The sequence below is a fragment of the Neovison vison genome, chromosome 1 (assembly GCF_020171115.1).
Source record: "Neovison vison isolate M4711 chromosome 1, ASM_NN_V1, whole genome shotgun sequence".
NCBI classification, from domain to species: domain Eukaryota; kingdom Metazoa; phylum Chordata; class Mammalia; order Carnivora; family Mustelidae; genus Neogale; species Neogale vison.
In genome coordinates, this window is record NC_058091.1 from 69,315,599 (window position 1) to 69,330,961 (window position 15,363).

Genomic DNA, 15,363 nt, shown 5'->3' on the forward strand with positions numbered 1-15,363 from the left:
GAGAGAGAGACTGAGAGAGAGTGAGCAAGCACAAGAAGGGAGAGGGTCAGAGTGGAGAAACAGACTCCTTGCTGAGCAGGGAGCCCGATGCAGGACTCGATTCTGGGACTTCAGGATCTTTTTTTTTTTTTTTTTAAAGATTTTATTTATTCATTTGTCAGAGAGAGAGCAAGCACAGGCAGACAGAGAGGCAGGCAGAGGCAGAGGGAGAAGCAGGCTCCCTGCCGAGCAAGGAGCCCCATGTGGGACTCGATCCCAGGACGCTGGGATCACGACCCGAGCCGAAGGCAGCTGCTTAACCAACTGAGCCACCCAGGCGTCCCGGGACTTCAGGATCTTGACCTGAGCAGAAGGTGGTCACTTAACCGACTAAGCCACCCAGGCGTCCCTGAAGTTCTCCTCTTTACTTACTCTACTGCTGTGATCTCAGGCAGTTATAGTGGGTCCCTTACGACTCCAGGGATATAGTAAAAAACAAAACAAAAGACTGTCATTTGACAAACTACATTACAAACTAACGTGTCACAGATAAACGTGTGTGAAGAATTGTCCCTGAGCCTGCCTGAGAGAGAAGTTCTCAGGAACCAGCTGAACCTCCCCTGACATCTCACTCTCGTTACCCTATGCCTTAATAGTAATATTACTTCAAAAAAATCAGGCTGTTATTGTTTTATGAAAGATCAAATGGTTTCTAAAATGTTCCGCTGCTGTACTTTACAAAAACAGCACCTACTGGCGGTTTCTTTCAAGACGGTCACTCAGGCTCCCCCTAAAAAAGGGTTAAAAAGGGTAGGTAAAAGCTGCGACATTCGCCCAAGGCCCACCCTTGGACACTGCAGCTTTAGAATTCTGCTGATGCTTCCAGGCAGGATGCCTCTAGCCACACCACAAGGTTCCTTATCTTCTAACCAGCAGTAGTTAATGAAGACGGTATCTCAACAATTAGCCGCACAGAGATTTTAAGCAGGGATGTTACCTTCTTAACAGATGGCAGAGTTCAGTGTTTAATCTGAACTCAAGAATTACTCATCTAAGCAGAGTCGAGGAGAAACACTCCTTCTTTCCTCTAAAAAAAATTTTACTGAACACTGAGCAAAACATTCTAAGATATTTCAAGGGGCTTCCAGTGTAAACAGAAATGTCTTGTCCATCAACACAGTTTCAGACAGAAAAGGCTCCACAGACTCAACTGGATGGTCATCCCACACGACGGCTGTTTTTAAGAGGAAATGAAATATGTTCTTACTGCTTCAGCGTCTCGGAGGAATCATAACATCCATCGTAATCAGAGTCAAACACAGGCCCGCTGACCACATTGACGCCATTTCTTTCCTCCGCGTACCGTTGCAGAAGGGTGCCGTGGAAGTAGCGCCATATTACTGGAACAAGATGGGTGTCAGTGAAGGTTCCAGAGAACAAGGTGCCATGCTGTCATGTGAAATAACTCAACGACCTTATTCAAAGTCAGCGTTTGTAATAATTACTGACAAAGCCAAATGTGGCTTCAGTCTTAGTGTGAGGCCAAAAACCCACTGTTCAGCTCTGACTTTTGGCCAGAAGAGACAAACATTGAATTCAACACTATTTTGGGCATCCCTGACTATATGCATCCCTGACTATATGCCTCACCATGAACATAAAGAAACAAGGCAGGTTATTCAGATTTACTGTTAATATCTGAAATTCCCTTTGAAATATTCACAAGTATTCTACATGTAAATTAGAGTAAAAAATTTCCTTGCATGTAGAGTAAAAAATGTCCTTGTATGCTCCATATTTTGAAATTCTATATGTCACCTGAAGAATAATTTAAATTTATTTTTGTAGGAGTTCCAAATACAACGATAGTTAGTAACGATGCAAAAATCTATTCATTTCAAGGTCAAAAACAATTATCAACTCCCAAAAGTTAAATGGGAAAACAAACTGAAAGTTAATGTGTTAGTAGACTATATAAGCCAGATAACTTAGGAAGAATGTTACATACTTTTTCCATCAAAAAATGTTGTTTACAAACATGTAAATACAGACAGGATAATAGGTATTAGAATATATCATAATTCTAACAGTTGTAGAATTTTTGTGTACTGGTATCGTCAAAGTTAAGAATGTGTAAGAATGTATACCTCTAAGAACATACACCTAAAAGAACATGCTTGACAGTAACTTAATTTAGAGGATCAGTCTTAATAATATAAATTATGCCTATAATATATAGAAATTCATTGAAATTGTGAGATACAGGGTTAAAATTTTTTACCTTGAAAACTCTGGTACATTGGCACTATATTAGTATTAAGCAATGCTTCGGAATATAGTTGATCTGAACCTTTATTTAGTTCTATAAAGAAAGCAAAAAAAGACAACTATTTCATTCTTCATGAATAACATTAGAAATCATACTTTCTCATAGGAGGGCACTTGAAAAATTAGCTGAGTATCACCTTAAACCCATAAAACATTCCTAAGTGCAGAGTCAAGGGAAAGTGCCATGTGTTTGGTCAAGTCCCTTAAAAAAGTAAAATACTTAGATCTTTTCTTCTTCAAAATGAATTTGTCAAAAAAACAAAAGCTTAATAATAGCCTAAATTAAACATATACAAATTTTACATTATTTGCTTATGTATTGTTTTGACAACCCTCTTTCCTTAAACTCTTCTATGCTAAGAAGGAAAAAGAGATTATCTGGCTTCAGAACAACACCTACTACCCAGAAAAAACATTGCAGAATTTCTGCCTCAAAATGCTGTACAAGGCTTGTTTGTAGGGATTTTCGCCTTGGAGTTGGTCTATTTTCATAAAGCAACAGCCAAGTTCTGACTTCAGACACTTACTCCAGGGATTGGGCTGGATATGGAGAATATTTGAGCACCTGGAGCCTTCTGCTCTTTGCCTTTTAAGGCCAGCCTGAAAATGTCTTCTCATTAACACACAAATGTGCCACATTTAAAAATAGAACACTTAACTTCAAAAAAGAAAAAAAAAAAGCAGCTCTTCCCTAGCAGCTCCATTTCTGTGAAAGAGTGAGCACCCTTAGGCTCTGCCTATCCCTACTTCTTAGGTGAATTACATTTTTCCTTTTATCAAAAAAAAAATTTTATTTATTTGAGAGAGAGAGAGAATAAGTGAAGAGCAGGGGTGAGGGGCTGGGAAGGGCAGAGCCCAGAGGGAGAAGCAGGCTCCCCACTGACCAGGGAGCCCAACATCCCTGGACTCTGGGACCATGTCCTGAGCCAAAGGCAGATGCTGAATGGTTCATCCAAGCAAAAGCTAAAAAGTTGTCTAAAAGTCAAGCTTCAGACACTTTAAAATTTTTCTCTAAGAGTTATACTTCTCATTCACCATTTTCACCAATAAAAAAACAACAAGATGATGTATCCGGCCTCATAAGGAAAAGAAAAGGAAGAAGAGAAAGAGGCCAAGAGAAAGGCAAGGTCAGGGAGGTAGAAACTTACGTGGTGGGTAGAGGAACCCATAGCTCAGTTCAGCATTATTTTTATAAAAGGAACACTTATGGACAGGACTAAGAGAAATTCGAAGATCCTGGTAAAGACAGTTGGAAAAGTCTTCTGCAGAGAAACTGTCCTGAAAAACAAAATGAAAAGAGCCATTAGGCGTCAGGCATCTAAAAGAAAAGAAGATGGCTTTAGCTGAAGATGCATCATACCATTTGAAAACAGAGCTCTGGCTGTCCTTCACCATTTTCCCATTTTTCTAGTAGTATATTCATTTTTTCCTGAGATGCAAAAGCTCTTTTATGATAGTAAGGATATTAGTCATTTATTACATATGTGCAAATATTTTCCTATTATGCTGGGCTAATTTAGTGTAGACTTTTTTTTTTTTTTGGTCAACTGCAAGGTTTTATATACTGAAATACTGATTTAGGGGGGATCTGAGCCTATCTATCTTCCATACACAACTGCACAGACTCCAGCTGGGGGTGGGGAGCCACTGTGTAGCACAAAAACCTCAGGAGCACTGAGGACTGAATTTAAGCAGCTTTGATTACATAAGTCAACTGAACATTTGAACAGAATCAAAGAACATTGTAATTATGGCATGAAACAACAGTAAATTTGATGGGAACCTATAAAACACTGGGCGGACTCCTACATATGACAAAGTCAAGTAAAAAAACATGTTTACAGTGTTGGGAAACTGTCTTCAAAATTAGAACAATCAAACTGATGGTAGAAACTTTATGGAATTATATGAACGTGTATGGGTGCATAATATATGTATTTTTAACAAAGAAATTACATATATATACACACACATAGCCTTCTCTTTTTATTTGGCATTCTCAGTGACTATTAACAATAGTTTTATTTTTTAAATCCTGCTGCTACCCTCCATTAAGCTCTCTCAGATCCCCTTTCCACCCCTTAAGGGCATCCTGTAGCTTGGCAGACATTCAGTTTCTGAAAATCTGGTTGGTCTAGTTTAAAACTTCAATTTGATTAAAATCTCAATCTTATCCCCTCCCCCATTCTCTCTTTCAAGGCTTATCTTCTGTTTCTCTTTCCACCACAGCAGCCAGGTGGCAGGGGTGAGGGGGAATGGTGGTCTTATTCTGGGGTATTTGCCCCACCCCCAACCCCCAACTCTTTTCAAGGCCTTCTTGTGTTCTGAGAGGTGCACAGATCCCTGGCCTCTCTCTGGTCTGGTCTGGGGGGTGGGGGGGTAGTCTTCCTGTAGGTGGGATATGCAAAGAGATCACTAAGCTTTTATGACCTTGCCCATCAGTGAGGACCCCCTAAGGTGAGTGCAGTGGAGGAAAATCCAGACAGGGAAAATACAGCTATATATATTTAGAGATGAATCATTGCGCCTGACTGCAAAATTGATTTCATAAAATTGTAAATTAGAATCCTAAAATATTAAATCAAACAGAAAGCAAGGGAGAAACTTTTATTGCATGTACACGCCTCCTTTCACACAAGAAGACATCCGCTTGGAGTCTTAGAGTCACACAGCGAGTTCGTGGTCAGGCTGGAACGAGAACTTAATCTTCTAACTCACAGTTCAGTGATCTTCTAATTCAGAAACTCATGAGAGAGCCAAGATTAACTGACCCAAACTAACTTGGCTTTCAATGTTTTGCTTAATGATAATTTGAAATAATAACACAGAGCTAAAGAAGCGACCAATACTTGCATTTCTGCGGACGGTGTAAGAGGTCCAAAGGGGCATCAAGATGTCATCGCTGTAAGCACTCACGAACCGGTGCTGGTAAAGGAGACAGACCGAGGTGTTTCTCTGCAGGACTCTGGGTCTTCCGTAAGGTAAAGTGCTGCGCTTAATAACCTTCTCTTGGGTTGTAGGGGAAAAATGAAACCACCATTCAAACATACTTACTGTGAATATAATTCACAGTATATAATATATTCTGAATGTATATACAGAATAAATTATATATATATACACATATGTGTGTAGGTATATATATACAGTGAATATGTAAGAACATACTTCCTCATAGAGTATGTAAGAATCCATCCAATTCTCTACTTAAACCTACTGAAAAGTTATTTTTTTTAAAGATTTCATTTATTTATTTGACAGAGAGAGATCACAAGTGGGCAGAGAGGCAGGCAGAGAGAGAGAGAGAGGAGGAAGCAGTCTCCCCGCTGAGCAGAGAACCCGATGCGGAGCTCAATCCCAGGACCCCGGGATCATGACCTGAGCCGAAGGCAGAGGCTTTACCCCACTGAGCCACCCAGGTGCCCCCTGAAAAGTTATTTTTAACTGTAAAATAAAACTAAACACAAAGAGCAGAACCATAAACAGTTAAGAAAAGGGATTAATTGTAGTTTTTGCCTATGAAAAGTCTGAAAGATGAATGTAATATCAAGATATCACAAGAGGACTTTAAAAATATTGCTAAAATTCTTCAACAGTATTTTAATGATTAGTATTCAGGGAAAACTCTAGACAGAGAAGTTTCTGGATGAGATGGGTGCTTAGAAAGCAAAAATTCGCAATGAAAATTATGAGACTGAGCTGAATAAAAGAGTAATAGTATACAGACTATTTACTGTACTTTTTCCAAGTGCCAAGTGCTTTGTAAAGTCCTTTGTATACATCATCTAATTTAATTCTTACATAACCCTACAAATTAAGGTTATATGCCCATTGTACAGATGAGAAAACAGTAGTTTACAGAGAATGAATACTTTTTCCATGGACATATAGTTCCTATGCTCATATTCAAACACAGATCAGTTCCAGAAATGCAATCCTTTACCACAAGGTTTTGTCATCACAAGGCCATCAAAGATATATCTAAACATTTACAGAGATTTTTATTTTTATTTTCTTTTATTTTTGAGAAAGAGAAAGAGAGAGGGAGAGCACATGCGAGTGGGGGGAAGAGCAGAGGGGGAGGGAGAGGGAAAGAGAGAGGATCCCAAGTAGACTCCACACCTTTGATGTGGGGCTCAATCTCAGGACCCTAAGATCATGACCTGACCTGAAATCAAAGAGTCGGATGCTTAACTGACTGAGCCTTCCCAGGTGCCCCACATTTACAGAGATTTTTATACAGGCAAATTCAACTTGGGAATTATGCCGAATTTGCCTTCTTATTACAGAAGGAAAAAACTGAGCCAAGTAACAAGGATCAGAGACGATATCAAAGTGTATCAGAGATTGTATCAAAGTGAGGCTGAACATCCCAGTCACGAATGACAAATGTTAGCAGTTGTCTGTATACTAAGCATACTCTTCACTCAAAAGCTATAAAGAAATAACTTTAGATAAACAAGCCAATTTATACTCTCTTATAATGAACTAAGAAGCAGATGAGACAGAAATCTAACAGGTGTTTACAATGGAAATCTGAAGGTCTCTTATAAAGCTATAAAAATCTTCAAGATCTCGAACCACCTCCACTATGTTCATAAAGAGTAATTCAGCTTCCACTAAATATATGATGTGCTGTAAATATCCCTCCCTTCCATATGACGAACAGTCTAGACCACCAAGCAAAGACATCTCCATGTTTCCTCAGGTGGTCTCCACTACCACCTTTAAGTTACTGGTTGTTCTCAACTAATGCCCCCAAACCACATGTTCTGTGATTAACCTGGCTGAGAAACCAGCCCACTTTTACATTCCAAACTCAAGGGTCAACATGTCTTACCTTCTGCCACAGTCAAATTCAACTGTATCTCAAAATCCACAACTGGTAAGACCTAAAAAGTTAATAATATGATTTTAAGCAATGAGAGACACGAGGTTTCATTTCGTTCTATTTTTGTTTTGAGACATGTTTCAATCTTGTAACAAACAACTTCTGCAGCAAAATTATCCCATTATGGGATGAAGATAAAGCCATCTTGTACAAGTCAAACTTATTTTTTTGACAAAGAGGATAAAGTTCAGATGACCACTGCAACAAGACAGAACTGCTACCCAAGCACAGCACTATGAATGAAAAACAAGAGTCGTTCCTTTATCATCTTGGCCACTGCTCTCAGAGTCTTTCTATGAGCCTAGAACAAAATGAAAAGCATATCCCCACTGTTCCCCAAATCTCTATCTTTAGGGACACTATCATTTTTTTTTAAGATTTTATTTATTATTTGAAAGCGAGAGAGAGAAAGAGATCACAAGTAGGCAGAGAAGCAGTCAGAGAGAAGGGATGCAGGCACCCTGCTGAGCAGAGAGCCTGATGTGGGACTCGATCCCAGGACCCTGAGATCATGACCTGAGCTGAAGGCAGAGGCTTAGCCCATGAAGCCACTCAGGTGCCCCTAGGGACACTATCAGTTTTGTTCACTTGTCACATATTTTCATCTTCTTACAACTATGTTAAGACAGGAATAAAAAAGAAAGAGTGCCATATATCCATTTCATACCCCCCAAATATGTGATTTTCCCTCTAAATTTAAAATTAACTGAGAGATATTTTAGAGAAGGAAAATTATGATTGGTTGATAATCAAGCCCTCACTGCTAGGATAGCAGCACAGACTCCATGATTCAAGATGCTCCAGGACTTGGCTAGATTTTTCCCAACCTGCATCCAAGACAAGTCATAGCACCAAGGGATAAAGACGGAGGTGAAAATGCAAAAACTAGGAAGAGGAAAAATAAACAATAAGAGGGCAGCATGTGTTCCATCAGAATTAAACATACTTAGATATTTATGCCTACTCACAGATTTCAATTTGATCACTAAGTGTTTCTATGGCATAAGCTATGCAGAGGGCACCCTAAAATCCAACTGGGCTACACTTTGGTCAGTACTTACTGAAGGATGACATGAGCAGTCAAGGTTACGTCTGGGGCTTCTTGCAAAGGGGCACTGCCCCACAGGGTGGACTTCTCTGGGATTCTCTGGGGTGTAAACGGGATTCTTTAGAAGGTGGTTAAGACTCCCATGAGTTCCATTATTAGGAGCAGGTGTCAAATTCAGTAAATCTGCATGAGTCCAAGAATGGTAAAAGGTTAAAGGTTCAAAAACAAATAAACAGAAGACTTAGCTCATGATTTTTATTTTTTTAAACCCTATCTATGCAAGAGTTCTTTACTTTCCACCCAAAATGAAACTATGAAATGCTCTTGAATTTTAGAGCATTTATGACTATGCTGTTCTTAATAATGGGATTTTAATGGGATTACTGATATGTACACTGTCCTTCTCTATGGAAACTTACGAATTTCAGTGTGTATGACTACAGTAACCGCCATGCATGCTTATTATATGCCAGTCACTGTGCTAACGTATTTTTCTTTCTTAATCCTCAAAACAATTTAATAAGTTATTGCCAATATTTGGTAGATGAGTAATTAGAGTGTTGTGCCTAAGGCCTCAAAGCTACTAACGGAGTAAGACCCAGGATTCAAAATCAGCTTTGTCTGAGTCTGACTCATGCCCTTGGCAATAACCACAGCAAACACTTCTATAGGAAAGCACTTTGGATATGCCAGGCACTGTTTTAAGTGCTTTAGGACATATGAATTCATTTACGCATATAGGCTCTCACTAAAAGAATTACACTGAGGACGTATTTAAGGTTTGCAAACTCCCAGTACCATTGTCAGGAAAAGGAAGTCATATTTAAAACACAGTATCTAACCATAAAAGTACTAATGAAGAAAGTACTGGGTAAACGAGGACTATATCTAATAGAACCTCCTCAATTTCTACAACCATGACATTGTCATCCATGTGAGTATTACTGCTACCAGAGGTTCTGCCTGGTTTGGGTCCCCTTCACAGACTCCAAACTCTTCCTCAGGCTTCCACCCCAGACCTGTTTCAACTGCCATATAATAAAGCCCATGGCCTGGCAAACTGGTAGGCATGGGTGACGTATGGCCCTCCCTCCTCTGAGTGCCCCACTTTACCTGTGTACAGCCTCGTGGAAGAAATGTAAGTCATCAGATGGCACAATCCCCATATTTTTTTTTAATGACTCTGGGTCAGGAAGAAGGAGGTCTGGCTCCCCTCATCATCATCTCCACACAGATGCCCACCATTGACCTACTTTTGATTTTCCCATTCCAGCTCTGTTTTCAGAAGAAATGAAGGAAGCCTGTTCTCACTTACCACACATTAAATTATAGATTTCGATATTTTCAAAGGAATCAACTTCAAAGCGGTGCTTAAATCCAGGTCCATAGCCAATAAAGAGGGCCTAGATGGGCCAGAAAAGTAACAGTGTGTCAATTCATTTCCCCTGTGTATGCAGCTGGTGACAAAAAAGTATTTTATATTATCTATGCTGTACATCCATAAACTGGTTAACATAATGGGAAAACTACGATGCCCATGGATTTGGTGGGATACTGACTGAACCCATGTTGCACATCTAATCTAAGGACATGTGGGATACTTCTCTCAGCTTTGACTTGACAATCAGAATGGAATGGATGATGAAATCATTGTTCATCTAGGAAACGTGATATAAATGTCACTCTGCCCATTTAACTCAGTGCTACAGGCATCAAATTAAATCACAGTTATGAGTATATTCTGAAATTTTAAATTTATAGGTAACTATAAGACATTATCTTCATTTAGAACAAAAATATGATGCCTTTTCTCCTATTAAATCACTACTTTTCATTTACAATGTGGCGATATTCTTAATGGAGCACAAGTATATACAAAATAACTATTAGAAATTTAGTTGAGGTAAAAGTCACATGTTCATGAAACATGAATATAAAATTTTAATTTAATGCCCAAAGTAAAACAGTTCTATAAAATTATAAGCTACATTAATTCTCATTCAACACATACAATCACACTCCACGTTTCTAAGTGTATAACTTTATATAGTTTTCTTCAGATACAAATCATTATTTTTTTAAGTATAACAAGTTTACTTACTTGCATATTTGAAAATAAATTGTCAGAACCATGGAATCCATTTCCACAATGTTCCTTTTCTGAAGGAGCCCTAATTTTGATATAACATGAATTAATGATGCAAAGTCTATTCACAGTGTCAGATTTGTAATCATGACATTATTTCTGTTCATAAACAATAAGTTACTATTTGGTTAAACCAAAAAAAAAAAAAAAGGTAAACAAAACCACTGGGCTTGGGAAGCATTAAGGGGTCACCCTTATCTTTTATTTTGTAGATAAATCAACTGCATAAGCAGTGTGGCATAGAAGGGAAAAATCACTAGCATTGACACAGAACTAGTTCTGAACCCTAACTATGCTATTTACCAGCTGTGACTTTGGCAAGTTAGTTATCTTCTCCTGGTTTCAATTTCATCATGTTGGGTTGTTTGTACAAAATAAATGGCTTAGTCTAAAGATATCTTTGGAATACAGGAGATGTCTGCAAAATATTATATGAGGTAAGGACAATCCGTTTCTTCATCATCTCCACACAGATACCCACCATTGACCTACTTTTGAACGTTAAAAGCACAGCTCTCTAGTGAAAGGAGAGAGACAGTGAGATGTTGTTCACTGCTTAGGTTTTGCTTTACAGCATGGCTCCCTGGCAACCATCAAAAGAGTTAATTATCAATATTAACAATATTAACCATCCAAATAACTTTCCAACACACCAAAAGCTGAGGTGAAAAAACAACTCTAAGAAGAAAATAATTGCTCATTATTATAAAGAGCTTTTACCAATTGTTCACTGGATTTAAAGATATTATTAGGATAGCTGTCATGTGCAGAAGAGATACAATGGTTAAATGGTAATGCAAATGTAGACATAAGAAATAATCAATATGGATGTGAGCAGAGCAGCGGTTCCTAGCTGGGGGTGGATGGCCCTCCCCCTAGGGAACTTCTGTCAAAGTCTGGAGCCATTTTGGTTGGCACAACTGTGAGAAGGGTGCTTTTTCATCTAATTGGTAGAAGCCAGGGATTGCTCTCAAACATCCTACAATGCACAGGACAGCTCCCCACAACAGAGAATTATCTGACCCAAAAGGTCAACAGGCCAAGGTTGAGAAACCCTGCGATAGAGCGGAGAGAATCACATTTGTACAGTTTTCATATAACAACATTGTTGGAAAGGGTCCAATGGGTACACTGAATTACAAACATATCAGGGCTACGTTTACGTGGAAACCATCAGAACTTACAATGCAAGTTGCCACTTAGGGTCCAAATAGAATGTCAAGGGCTCAATCCTGTCATTTTTGGCAAAGTGCAAACGCTTCGGTAAGAAATGTTTCAGGTAAGGTTTGAAGTGCTGGTTTGGTTCTCGGCACTGAAATTATAGAAGGTAAAGAAAAACTCTTATTTCCATATTTTCTTACATGTAAACTTCTCTTGAAATTTTTAAATTTTGTATGAATTTTTTCCGATAAAAATTTTACCAGCCTGCGTAGTAAGTCACAGATGCAAAAATAATTGTGTTCTTACTACCTATACAATGTACCAGCTGACCATTCCCAACAGTTCAATACTCACATTTTTTACAGGAAATTTGATCTGATGCATAAAAACCCTACAACTCTTAGACTATGTCACTCAATTTTATATGATTTACTGCTGATGATACTCTTTTCAAACACTTATAACTACAATGTTAAGAATTTTAACACTTAAAATGTATCAAGTAAAAAAAAATGCACTATAGATAATTCATCACCATAGATAATTCATCACCAAGACGAAACTTATTTTTTAAGTGGACATAAAAAAGACTGGTAGGAAATATTTAATAATGCTAACAGTACCTATGGTGATGTAGCTATAAATTTTTTTCCTTCTGTTTTTTTCCAACTACTTCTTTATCTTCATAAAAATTAAACCATGACAATAAATGGATTCTTAAAAACTTTTTTTGGAAGATAGATTTATTTATTTGAGAAAGTGGGAGAGAGTGAGTGGGGAAGGGCAAAGGGAAAGGAAGGAACAGATTTCCTGGAGAGCAGGGAGGCTGACATGGGCTCAATCCCAGGACTCTGAGATCATGACCTGAGCTGAAAGCACACGTTTAACCCTCTGAGCCACCAGCCTTCCCCTTAAAAACTTTCAGTGCCAGCTTACTGGGTCATGTCCTTAAAGATCTTTAAAAACAACAGTACATCTACATTCTGGCCTACATACTCAAAAATTCTAATGCTAAAATCCCAAGAACAGATACTGAACCTCTTTTCTAAATATATCTTAAACAAAACTAACAATAACTAGATCGTGAAAACATAAAGATACTCACAGAAAGATTTCTGGCAAGGTCTTCATAATCAACTGAAGGGGGGCAAAGATAATAATTAATTGTTGATGGTATGCTACAATTAAAAATAAAACAAAAATGCTGAAGTCAGACTCAAACTCTATTCTTCAATACCAAAACAAGTTTCAAACAGCTTATTTTGAAATCATTATGTATTAGTTATTGGCAAGAATGAGAGAGATTGTTAGGAACCACTCCATGCCTGTGAAATTGTGTCATACTATTAAATGAAAAGGCAAGTTACAAAGTATCTATCTATCCATCCATCTGTTCATCCATATGTGTGTCCATCCATCTGACCATCCATCTATCTGTCCATGCATCTAGATCTAGTATGATGGCCTGGTATAAAAATTGAAAAAACAAACACGTCTTACATAAGCATACCAGGTATCTGGGAAGACCTATTCCAAGCCTAGCAACGTTGCTCTCTAGAAAGAGGAAATCAGTTGTGAATAACAGAGGTCTAGGGAAACTGCCACTTTTTACTTTACATATTTTGATATTTGATAATTCCAGAATTTTCAAATGAAAAGGACATGGGGGACCTTAGAAAAGAGGGCAAACAGACTAGTTTTGAAACTGAATTTGCATAGCAAGACCACAAATGCAGTGTACTCTGGACTACAAATCAGTAAGGTGTGTAGCTTTCCAAAGATTCTTCTAGCTGTACTTTACATAAGTTTGAGAAAATTATTCAGATAAAAGAACATGTATTGTATATACATCTTATGTCTGTATATTGGTAAATAAATACAGATCTAGTTTTTGCTTTAATTTGGAAGATAGAGGCCTAATGAGGTAAAGGGGTCATCAAAGCTTAGCCATCCCATCCTAAATAGTTCTGGGCACTGACCCCACCTGTATAGTTCTTATAAGAGGCTTTGTAACAACTGTATACTACTTTTATAAATTAAAACAAAATACAAATTAAAACTTGCCAGGCATGTACAGAGTCTACGCTGAGTGTCACTATGTTAACCTACTATTTAATATCTGCATGAACACTTTCCTGAAATAAACTCTATTTCTCCCCGTGAATATTTAGTAGTTCTATGGAAACATACAGCATGCAGTGCCCAGACCTAACCAGTTCCAATAAATGTCACACAAGCTTTTTTCTCTTTCTGTTTCAAAGTTAACTGTCACAGAAAGATAAATAAGACTTGCTGGTGGTATCTGAACGTTACCAAAGACAGCAATCAGAAAATAGGCAATAACAGAGGTGGAAACAGTTAGGAAATGGACCTCACTTGCAAAAGAATTAATATTTTTAGAAAATTTCCTGGCAGTTGGGGTTCCACATGTAGTCAAGAAAGAATGTGAAATTTCTTCTTTTCTATTTACAAAACATTCTTACTGTGTTTTGGAATGGTCAATAAAAGTCATTTCTGAGGACAGAAACCAGTTGTTTATAGAATTTTAAGAACTACAGAAGTGCCAACATTCCTCCTCATAATAGAATATTATTCCAACAACTCTAAGCTATTTTAATGGAATGTCATTAATTAAACTTGAATACATGTAGCCGAACTTTTCAGGTTTTTTTTTTTTTTTAGTACAAGTAATCTCAAACCTAATACAAGTAAAACACATACTATAACATATAATTGTACTAAGTTCATCAGATAATATGCTTAGCAATGAATAGCAAAGATAAGTGGTTAGACCTGTGTCTTCACACCCAGTGCCTTTATAAAATCTTTCTGGGTGCAGAAGATCTGCACTGGAGAATTAATCATGAAAAGGAAATTGAGTTTAACCATTGCACTTTAGTGTAGAGGTAGAATAATTTAGAGGTATGTATTCTGAATGTAATCATATTCAATGTTAGCAACCAAATATACTTACATGAAAAGTACTTATCTGGGACATCAGAAGGTCTCAATCGAGCTGCAGGTCCATATACAATTTTAATATCTTTAACATCTCCCAAATATTTATTCAGATACACATATTTCTTGCAACTGCCTTGTTCCATGCCTGGGAGAAAAAAATTCTCAAACATGTTAGAACTTTAATAAGGAATTTTACATGTAGAAGAGAATTTCTTTCACTTTCAGAATTCAATTCACTAACTATGTGCTGAGTGCTCACATTAGTTTAATATCTAATAGGTAAGTCACAGAATTTCAGCCATATATACCATTTCACCCCCCCCCCAAAAAAACCTTTTTCCCTTCCTTCATCCACAATTAGTTTAATATTTCTTATTTATGTATGATAGTATCTTTTTATGAGGAAGAACATCACAGTTTCAAACCGAAGAGAAATGCCTACTCATTTTCCCCAGATCACCTAGAAAATGAATGGTAGCATAAAATTCTCAGTCTCATTCCAGAACTGTAGCTTCTTTGGAACAGAACTTCTTACAATCATTTCTAGAAATAGCTTTTAGGAATTATTTCTGAAGCAAACAATAACAACAAGAAAAAACAAAAAGAAAATTGTTTTCTATTTTCTTATGCAGTCATTGCTTCTGTACTCCCAAGGCTGTTACACAAACATGTTCTAAAGGTCATAGTAAGAAAAAATGAAATTAACATAGTGCTAGAATTTATACTCCTTCTATAATCAGATTTTTCATGCTAAAGAAAATAAAAGCACATAATAATGTGTTCAAGTTAAATCTAGAACTATTAGACTAGATTTACCAAAATTTAATATTACTTTTTTTTTTTTAGCTA

The 15,363-nt window shown here is 37.4% G+C and overlaps 1 protein-coding gene across 1 annotated transcript in view; it reads right to left on the minus strand.

The window, feature by feature from the left end:
• Window positions 1-15,363, minus strand: part of ENPP1 (ectonucleotide pyrophosphatase/phosphodiesterase 1) — a 72,355-nt gene that overhangs the window by 5,658 nt on the left and 51,334 nt on the right. Inside the window, exons 13-23 of the mRNA XM_044248774.1 lie at window positions 14,528-14,659; window positions 12,659-12,690; window positions 11,577-11,704; window positions 10,348-10,417; window positions 9,562-9,649; window positions 8,260-8,429; window positions 7,148-7,199; window positions 5,161-5,315; window positions 3,456-3,585; window positions 2,261-2,341; window positions 1,247-1,379 (exon numbers count right to left, since the gene is read on the minus strand). Of these exons, the coding sequence (XP_044104709.1) occupies window positions 1,247-1,379; window positions 2,261-2,341; window positions 3,456-3,585; window positions 5,161-5,315; window positions 7,148-7,199; window positions 8,260-8,429; window positions 9,562-9,649; window positions 10,348-10,417; window positions 11,577-11,704; window positions 12,659-12,690; window positions 14,528-14,659 (1,171 nt within the window). The remainder of the gene's footprint in view (window positions 1-1,246; window positions 1,380-2,260; window positions 2,342-3,455; window positions 3,586-5,160; window positions 5,316-7,147; window positions 7,200-8,259; window positions 8,430-9,561; window positions 9,650-10,347; window positions 10,418-11,576; window positions 11,705-12,658; window positions 12,691-14,527; window positions 14,660-15,363) is intronic.